The following is a 10853-nucleotide window of genomic DNA, read 5'->3' on the forward strand; positions in this document are numbered from 1 at the left end:
TACAAAGTTGTTGGTAAGTGTAGACTTGACATTCAAAAGGATCTTTGATGTAAACAAGTCTATATGATATGCTCTTGTAAGACCTTTAAAATAAACATCTATGCAACATAGAATAAAAATTTATAATATCTTAATTATACCATAAAATTCTCAAGATTGTTTATCTTTGTCATATGTCAAGCATAAGCCTTTCAGACAAAGACAAATACATAGAGTGCTTTGTGTTTATTGAAGTCAAAACACTAATGTAGGGAAGGGCTTTGGCATTGGTTATTTTGAGACAAGGTAAAAAAGGTAGGGCTTTAGGCTTCAATGCATAACCAAATCCTGTTAAAAATTATACAAAAATTCTTAAAAACACGATAACTATATGATTCTTATTGTGTGAATCCAAACTAAAATAATACCTATTAAATACTGTCAAAATAAAAACTTATAAATTATTGTCATCACAAAAGTACTATTGTTTTATAGATTATATACTTCATTAAATCATTGTTAAGTATCGGTAAAGTATCAGACATAAATACGTGTAGGACATGAATACGTGACCTACTTTGAAGTATCATGCATCATAGATCATTAACCAATGAGCAATTCCATAACTTGAGGATTCAATTTTCTTCTTTTTTGAGTGAATTTCAAATTCTATCATTTTAGTTATTTAAAATATCTTCTTAAAATTTCTTAATTTTAATTTACTCATCAAAATATATCATTTTGTTTTAAATAATTTCAAATTCTCCAAATAAATAAATTACTCTCTTAAATTATTTTATCCAAATACACCATTAAAGTTTGTGTCCAATTTGAACTTTGACTTAATGTTTAATACTTGTACTCCTTGCTTTAATCTTTATCACCCTTCTATAGGTTTGAGGAAACCCAACAACCTTATTCATTTTTTATTTTTACACCTCCATAAAAAGAAATAAATCCTTTAATTGACAAGTTTAAGAAATATAAAAATAAAGAGGAAGAAGAAATATTTTGTTGAAAGAATATCGTGTTGTCATGCTTCTTATGATTCTTCTTTTAATAGTGTCATCTTACTCATATTTTGTATGCATTCATGAACTCTTCATCGCCCTCCTGTCCCCCTTCTCTCTCCTCGAAACGGTTTTTCTTTAAGAGAAAAAAAAAAAGTCTTTTAAATCAATTACAGATAATAAATCAATGCACCCATTTTTGTGTCTCATCCGAATCTCCTTAGGGTTATAAGTTGTCATAACATTCTTAATTTGACAATAAAAAACCCAACAAATTCCTTTCTCCTCATACTTCACAAAAATTTTAATTTATCAATATAAATATATTATCACATTTTATATTAATAATTAAAATTCAACAGCGAAAGCTATTAGAAACTTCCCAAAAATAAAGCAAAGTTTACTGGAAAAATGCAGTGTTACTAAGAAAGACTCTTAATAAAATAAGTACTGGTGAGGGAAATCCGTACACAATTGGTATACCCCAAAACATGTTTTAGTGAAAATTGATAAAAAAAAAAAAAAAAAAAAAAAAACCCAATCAACACAATAAAACAAAACCTAAGATTCAACTCATGATTGCAATAAATAAGATGCTACGGTAAGAAACACCATCAACCATCTAAAAGCTCAAAAGTTAAAATGCATTAAAAAAGAACAAGTCTTGGCAGTGCAAAAGAGATAGGGCCCACAAAAAACATAAAAAAGGCATGGCCTAGAACGCAGGCCTCAACATAGAGAAGAGTACTCTGCAGTCTACCACATAACTTATGTACAGCATTTTCATCAAAAGAGGCAAAGGCATATCTTAACCTCATTCAACAAAAAGAACATTGTGTTGCACACATTTGTCCTGCAAAACCCTTATTCTAGAAAGCAAAGCCTCCACATAGAGAAACCTACTTTTCAGTCTTAAACCGTCCACATGAAGCATAGATAGCAACATAACTCATGTACAGCTTTTTCATCAAAAGAAGCAAGGCAACTTAAGGCCTCACTCAACAAAAGAACATTGTGTTGCGCACAACTTCATGCAGAGGAGGCATCTGAGGGACCGGAACAGCACCAGCACCACTCCCTCCACCATGGCTTGATGTTGTCTCCGACTTATCCTCAAATTTCATGAAATGCCCCAGCTGGGACGCCGCCAAGTGTGCATAGCAAATTGGGGCAACTGCATTCAGGAAGATAGTTTATACCCAATGTTTCAATAAATCAATAGATACATAACATTTGAATTATAATTAATGTACAAAAAGTTATTACCAACAGAAATTGCAGTAGTGCTCCTCTGATACCTGTCATATTCACAAACAATTTATTTTGGTTAGATTGATCTCAACTCAAACTGTAAAATAAGTCCAATGCAATAAAACAAATAGGTTCAAACTTTTCACTTACACGTATGATAATGAATGGACAAGCTCTTGTAGCTGATCCGGAGAGAAACCAACCTCATCTAACAGCACATGGTAATGGGTAGGCCTGCTAGTTCCCTGAGCACAATTTAGAGCGGGAAAATGTTAATATAAACGTATTAGGTAGCCTCACAAACCTAGCCACAAGCATGCAAATTCAAAACTACTAAAATAATATACATCATATACATACACATTAATATATATATATATATATATATATAAGCAAGAATACTCACTATCATTCCAGCATGTGCACAAAGGTAGAAATCATAATTTCTGGGATGACAAATTTTATTGTCGATAACAGTTCCTACAAAAGACAAGGTTGATAAATAGGGGAACAGATAGCTTCCATCTAAAAAATCTTACAGCAGAAAACTATAACACTTACCAGGAGGGACATTCTCAGGAGCGCCAGGCTGGAAAAATCTAGTGTGGTGATTCTTCTGAGCAACAATTACAGTAAACTTTGGCTCCCAATTTTCATCCAGAAATTTGCAAGCCTGACATTTTAAAGATTAGTTCTGTGACTAAAATGATCAGTATTTAAAAAGCACAATTGACCAGCATCGATACCTCAATGATACGATCAAGTTCAATATTCAAAACTTGATTGAACTGTGACTCACTAACTCCATCCCTATAATAGATAGAAAGGAGAACAAACATTGTTCAGTTGAATCAGAAATGTAAAACATATTAACATTAAATCAATATATCAGAAGGCATCAGCTTAATACTTCCATCCATACAAAATTAATAGAAGAGTAATAAAAATATTATAACTGAACCACTTGAAAAAGCAAACATGGTTTATACAACAACAAAGCCTGGTCACAATAGGTTATAATATGACTTGCCAAAAAACTTGAATATTAACAGATGTAATTACCAAAATGAAAAAACAAGAAAAAACAGAAAAAATCAACAGAAGCTGCATTTTAAAAAAAAAAAATACCTGAATATGATAATATTTTCTGGTTTTCTCCTTCCAGAAGTTGAATAGAAATCAAGCAGAAGTTCCCTGAAAAAATTAAAACCCATCAATCTAGGCAATCCTTGTACACCGATCATCAAGGAAAAATAGCCAGTAACAATTAATAGAACTACAAATAATAATTTGAACTTTTGCTCTGACAAGACAAAATGAAAATAAATATTCAAAACACAGCACAACCTTATATCCACGCATCAGGTACTACAAAAATATCAATGCAGTTGTTAAACCACAATTTATGAATTACTTAACCTCATGATGCCTTCATCTTCCTTTTCAGACACTTGCTTGAACAAATTATCTATCATTTCAGCCTTCGCAGATTGGGTACGAACACAAGCCCTGTACTTAGAGATCAGAGGCCAATGTCTAGAGCTGACCACCTGCATGAGCATGCTTAAACATCAGTCATGCAGGCTAACACTTAAAACTAGTATACTTTCCTCCAAAATTGAGGCTTAGCACAGACAATATTTAGGAACAAACACAAGACTAACTATCATTTACCGCAGCAATAGAAGGAATATCAGTTTGCCCAGGAGAGCCATGTGACACATCCATGCCCAGAATGAGGGTAGGAGCTTTGGAAACAATGGGAAGAGAAGGAGAATGTTCAACACCTAACAATGAATTTAATCCACCAAGCTGCATAACGATAAACAAATTCAATGGGGAAAAATCCTTCAATGAATACTCAACAAAGCAATATAAAACAATTATACCAAGCCTCAAGAAAATAAAAGGGGAAAGGCATTAAGGTGTTAGTTTATTTGGAGTGACATTACAAACTACAGAAAAGAAGCTTTAGCGGCCTGCAATAAAAATAAATTATCACAATCAGGTGAAAACTTACTATGTGGGAATGGTCATGAAAGCGTCCATCACACTTCATCTATTTATGATATTAACATGTTTTACAGGCATGTGCCTATATGAACATGCTGTACAATATTACCAAAAATATCACCACTGACTATAAATACCTTGGCATTGATCTTCAACATAACATTGGTAAGGTATTGATCATTGACCCTTGAAGGACACATACACTGATTAATGATTCCAAAATCAGCAAGATTCTTCTTTTTCCATGGACCTTCAATGTCAAAAATAAACTTTTCATCTAGGGAACACGAAAATTGTTTGGGAGTAAATATACTATTAAAACTAAAATCACTAACCATAAATATCACAATTTTTCCGGTCAGGAAGCAAACAGAGAAGGAACTGAGGAGCACCAGGAAGCTTAGACTGGATGGTTTCAAACATCTTTTCAACTCTAACCATGGGTGGGGCACGCCTAAACTGAGGACTCTCATCAAACACATCAAACGGCTGCTCTATCGACTACAAAAAACAAAGAGTTAAATTTCAGAGTAACACTTCCACAGTTCTCTAATATAAAGTTAAAGAACTTACAATTCCTTTCATATCTCCAATTCTAATCAGGTCACGCACAAGTCCTCGTACATCACAGCGTGCTGAAAAGTTAGCAACAGCCCATCTTTCTATCTTTGATGGCTCCACAAACCTCTGAAGCATTAAAGCAATTAGAATCTCAGCGATATTGTCATAAGGTAGAAAATATTAAAACTACACAGGAATATGGATAGAACTAAACTAAATACCTTGCTGCTAACATTCCATCTCCCATTCCTTGGATTGAGGTCCTCACCGTTGCCAAACTTCAACTATTGAAGAAGATTCAATAATTATTTTCAAACCATAACTCAATATTATTGACATTTGTGATTAGCAATGAGGAAATCAATATTAACTGTCCACAATTAAGTAAAATGAGTCTGCTTCATTCCGCTTTTAGAATAAATAATTGCTTTTTTATCCCAACATTGTGAACCTTTGAAAAAATAAAGCAATTATTTCTAGGAAAAAATCTATTTACCAAATAAAGCCATATAATAAGACCAATTTAGCACAAGTAGATATAGAGTTACACAAATTAAAACACTTGAAATTGGATTACGCAACATCAAATGAACTGCAAAAAATCAAGAAGTGTGGAGGATTACAAAAAAAATATTATTAGTTAATATAGGGAGAACGACATCTCAATATTCCACCACAACATCGACTGACTTAAAATTCAAAAATAAATAGTTCGGGATCTCCATAATGGCAAGCATAAAAAATATAATGGAATTGCCTAATGGGTCAAGGGCAGGCATAAACTTTAATGACTTACAATTATGACCACCAACATCAAGGCATAACCACACATCCTTGGTAACAAAGAGAACAGAGTCATTTCTTAAATTAGGCAATCGTTTGATAGATACCCACCCTTGGTTAATTACATGTTAACCACTCATTGATGGATAGTTACAAGATATCTTAGGAGAAAATTCAGATTGTTGTGGAAAGAATCCCCGTTATGACCCATGTCTGATATATTTTAACCACAAAAGAAAGTTTTGATGATTTAAAGTAAATGGGATTTTCTGAAGATAAAGCATGTAAACCCATATTAGGGGTTACTTAAGAGGCCCATTTCTATCTTATTTACTTAAATGGGAAAATAGAAGTTTACCATGGCATTTGCTACAAGGTAAAGATGTAAATCACTTTTCAAACTATCTCTTGACAAGGCACCCAGAATATTATAGCAACAACGTCACTCCCGTCATTCATTCCGTAACCACGTAAACCATAAAGAAAATATCATTCACTCTAAATGTTTTAATGCAACATAAATTTAACAAAAAGATTCATAAACACAATGGTATATATACACCCTTGGTACAGGCAAACCATAAAGAAAATATCATTCACTTTATATTTTTTAGTGCAACATAAATCTAACAAAAAGATTCATAAACATAATGGTATGAATATATATATACCCTTGGTGCAGGCAAAACCCGACCTTCCACTTCAGTGAAACCAGTGCTTATAGAAATTCCACAATTACGGAGCAAAGGTTCAGACCCATAGTTGCTGCATCTAAGTGCCTTCAGCAGAAATGATAGTAAGATTCCTTATTCCAGACAAATGGATTAAATTTGTATCACCCAATTTAGCATAACAACTCACATCAGACAAAATTTTCATCCTTTCTTGTGGCTTCTGCCGCGATTTCTCCACTAATGAGGCCCTTTGAAGGCTTGTCAAAGCTTTTGTATACCGTTGCAGGGATACCAATTCACAAAGCTATAAAACCAAGCGAGAAAACAAGTAATTGATAATAACAAAATATGCAACTAAAATCAATCTGTACACATTTTAATACAAACAAAAGCAGAATGAAAAATTAAAAAAGAAAACCCTTAACATACCTCAATGGGAAAGTAAGTTGGGCGTTTAGGCTTGCCGACATTAATACATGGAAGATCAGCAGAGTATCGCAAATCTATCTTTCGAACATTCACAAAATAATCATAAACAGTGATTTCCTCATTACCATCTCCACCATCCCCTCCACCTTTACCCTTCAAAGTAAAACTGAAAAATTCACACCATCTTTATGAACATCAACACAACACCAAATGAAAAACAATACAATGACTGTGCAGCACAATACACTAGCTATTTATTAATAATTGGCCATGAACAGCCAAAGGAATTTAAGAAAATTCAAAAACAATACGTCTGCTCTCTGCATGGGAGTTCACTGAGCCCATTAATTTTGAATTCTTGATTGGATGGCTTGGTTTTAATCCTCAGATTCTTTAAGGTTCTTTTGGCCTGTTAGGAAAAATAATGATAAGATCAGACCAAAGCCTTGAAGATCAATGAAGGATAATGAAAATGTTTTCAGAGAACTTGTTCACCTTAACCCAGTCAAGCTGAAAAGGATCTCTAACATTTTGATTGGAAATTAAGAAATCCACCACAGGCCCGGGAGTAATTATCATGGTAGTTGAAACATCTAAGCAAATTAGAATTTCAAGAATTAGACCAAATATATTGACTTAAGAAGATAGCATACAGGCAACAGATTTAACCTATGTTGAGAGACAGGCCACTCTGTGTAGTTCTAAAACTTGAATGGAATCCTCTACAACCAAGAACACCACCTCCTACATCAGCAAAATTGTTTGGATCATTGTGGAAAAAGGATTGCCGTACAAGCAAGCAGCCTCTGCAATAAACAATGTACAGTTAAATTATCAAGGTAATAATCATTCAAAAAAAATGCAGTTACTAATACAAGGAAGAAGAAAGCATTATTTACTTACTGCTTAGCAGCATGCTGCCTCAAAATTATATCAAGAACTCTGATGGCTTCTTGAAAATTCTCCGTCTCTTGACCACGTAAAGCGTTAGTGATGGCCTGCATTGGAATTTTTGCTGCGTAACTTATCTCTACTTTGAATGACTTTGAACGATAAGGACGCCGCATTCTCTTTCTGTCACTCTCATTGTCCCCATTACCATCAGGACTGCAATTGCCATTGTTCCTACAAATCAAAAGCCAAATTAAAAAGATATCCTGTTGACAAAATAATAGGAAAACCAATTTGTAGGGCCAAAACAATAACAATGTCTCCTTCTTTCTACCTGTTAGAGGTGACATCCTCCAGAACAACTTCAAATTCAAGCTTGTTCCGAGGAAGAGAGCCAAGAGTAAACAAACTTTTCTCCCCATCATATGCAAAGTCCTTATCATTTAAGTCAGAATGGTACGTTTCCTGCACCCTGTCCATAATCTTTCTCCCTACACCCTTACCTTCTACAGGACGTCCATCTTCATAAGTAAAAGCCACCTGTTTGCAAATATTGTGTAATACTGTAAGCACCAAGTTCAAGTGACACTAAAATTAGGCAAACTCAGAATAATAAACCAAAAGCAAATGAAGAACATACGCTATAATGGAAGAAATGTCCATCGCTTTTAGCGACATTAACTTTGAAGTGATTGGCTAGTAATTGTATTTTCGTTCCTCTGGATCCCAGACCCCGTCTGGCAATTGGAAGTCGAGACACCTTTTTCTTTACAGGTTCAGCATGAGAGAGTACTTCTTCAGCTTTTAGAGGTACAACATTAGAGGGAACAACAGGAGGTGGTGGTGGAAGCGACTCCTCCTTCCCATTTCCTTCTGGGTCAAAGGAATCCATGGCCTGTATATATGAAGTGAGGGATATAACGTAAAGCAGAGGATCGCATTATACTGATAATAACTATAACCATACCAATAAACAAGTGGTGTGAAAACAACAAAAGATAAGTTGATGACTACTATCGTAGGACTGTCATATAAAGTTTTTGACACATAAACTAGGATAGAACCAAGCAGAGTTAATACTCATAATTTCATAAACTAAAATGTGTATGCAAGCAATGCTAGGGACCCACTTGAGCAAGGTTTTAATCAAAGGTCTACAGCCACTGTCCCTGCTGCAAAAACATCAAGGTTTTAAAAGCCTACAAAACAACAATTGCAGCTACAACTGCGGCTGTTATATAAGCTTTGCACTAACGTAAGCCATTGAAGTGCCTTTCTCAGAAAATAAAAATTGCAGCTACAACTGCTAGGGACCCACTTGAGCAAGGTTTTAATCAAAGGTCAACAGCCACAGTCTCTGCTGCAAAAACACCAAGGTTTTGAAAGCCTACAAAATAACAATTGCAGCTACAACTGCGGCTGCTGTATAAGTTTTGCATAAGTTTTGCACTAACGTTGCTCGGACCCAATTTAAACACATTCATTTGAAAATCGTAAGCCATTGAATTGCCTTTCTCAGAAAATAAAAAAACATCATTTCTTGTTGATGTTAATTATGAATTTCACTCGGGAAAAAAAAAGAGAGAGAGATCTTGAAGTTGATAAATTACATGTACAAAAATTGCAATAGTTGTTACTTGGAGCAACAAAAGCTAGCTTTCAACATAATATCTAATAAAAATGTCATCTTCAGTAAAAGCAGCATCCAGAAGTTAATCATAATCCATTATTACAAATACCCAAAAACGAAAGACATGCATGACAAGAAATTAGGGTTTTTCACCTATCCCCAAAATGTTCTAAAAGGAAAAACAAAAAATGATCCCAAATGGCACGCTTAACGATCCCAAAATAGCAAAAAAAAAAAATCAAAATAATGAACGGAAAAACATTGCTGACACAAGTTATTGTTGTCAAAATCAACAGAAACAAAATGAAAAAGAAACAACAAAAAAAAACTTTCCTTTAGAATCAACACTCAAACCAGTAAGCCCGGACAAAGAGAATCCCAACTCTAAAAGAAAATTGCAAAAAGAAAAAAAAACTACTTTTATATATTTCTAAAACAGAAGACATGCAACAACATTTCAGAAGTAAAATACTAAAAAAAAAAAAAAACAGTCAAACAACCCACAAGGTAACATTTTTATACAACAAAGCGAACCCAACAAGAGAAACAACCCAGGTTCACAAAATCCGAAACCAGAACAGCAATGCAGCATTAGAATCACACCACCACATGACTCAACCAAAGCAACAACAAAACAACAGTTTCATTTCAAAAGGCAACAAACAAAGAGTAACCTCCAAGGAAACGGAACCCTAGTAATATAAATTCTTCCGTAGAGGTAGAGAGAATAATCACTGGGATACACACTGAACCAAGGAGGGAGGAAGGTTCAGAATGTTTTTAAGAAGTTAGGTGTCAACACTGTTTTTTAAAGTCTCTGAATGAGGTCATCTCTCTCTGGTGACATGTAAAGAGATGGGAGACGTTGATTTGAGTTTGGGATTGGATGAAGGGATGAGATTGAAGGAGGTTATTGGGTGCTATGAACACGAGGATGAAACACACGCATGGCAAGACAATGGAGCATGTATGTCTTGGGTTGGGTGCGTTGTGGGTTCACAAGAAACTGAGAAATTAATGGACCGCTCCCCATTAATTTATTATAATTTCTAAATAAACTGTGGCAGTGTATTTTTCTTTTTTTCATTATTTGAGACATAAGTATTATTGATAGTATGTCAAAATGAACACTTATGTACATAAATTTTATTTTTTTAATAATAAAAATTATGCATGTTATATTTCTTAATATTTCTAAGATGTATGTTTATATATCTATATATTTATATATTTATATACTTAATACATTTATATATAAGTTTTTGAATTTTCACAAATGAACTTTTAAACTCAATTTGAATATATTTTTGACATGGATACGTATTGGAATTTTGAAATTTAAAACAGCAATTTTGTTATGGAAATAATTTCATACAAATTACTTTCTGATAACACAACAAATTACTTTCTAAAAATATAACATATAAAAGTAATTACTTTTATGATGATTAAGAAAATCAATTAATATAATTTCATTTCATTAACATCATTTAGTTTACAAAATATCTCTTATCGAAAACATAGTAAACTTCACACTGAGTCTAATTTTATTTTATAACCTAACACATTTATAAGCTAGTTCAAACTGTACATCAATACAATAAAAAATTATTTTTAACGTACCTTTATGGT

The 10853-nt window shown here is 33.5% G+C and overlaps 1 protein-coding gene across 1 annotated transcript; it reads right to left on the reverse strand.

Moving 5' to 3' along the window:
- Positions 1 to 1612: 1612 nt before the first annotated feature.
- Positions 1613 to 10193, reverse strand: LOC114187876 (protein argonaute 4-like). Its single transcript, XM_028076264.2, has 23 exons — positions 9896 to 10193; positions 8232 to 8486; positions 7926 to 8131; positions 7604 to 7825; positions 7370 to 7506; positions 7196 to 7293; positions 7012 to 7109; positions 6701 to 6866; positions 6459 to 6575; positions 6269 to 6376; positions 5036 to 5098; positions 4827 to 4940; positions 4589 to 4754; positions 4391 to 4503; positions 3915 to 4052; positions 3660 to 3790; positions 3369 to 3434; positions 2987 to 3050; positions 2802 to 2913; positions 2647 to 2720; positions 2391 to 2485; positions 2256 to 2287; positions 1613 to 2163 (listed from the first exon to the last, which is right to left on the reverse strand). The coding sequence occupies exons 2-23, from the start codon at positions 8481 to 8483 to the stop codon at positions 1988 to 1990; spliced, it is 2748 nt and encodes a 915-aa protein (XP_027932065.2). The 5' UTR covers positions 8484 to 8486; positions 9896 to 10193; the 3' UTR covers positions 1613 to 1987.
- Between the last annotated feature and the right edge of the window lie 660 nt (positions 10194 to 10853).

This window comes from Vigna unguiculata, chromosome 6 (assembly GCF_037176805.1).
Source record: "Vigna unguiculata cultivar grain cowpea cultivar isolate G323 ecotype 2 chromosome 6, ASM3717680v1, whole genome shotgun sequence".
Lineage (NCBI taxonomy): Eukaryota > Viridiplantae > Streptophyta > Magnoliopsida > Fabales > Fabaceae > Vigna > Vigna unguiculata.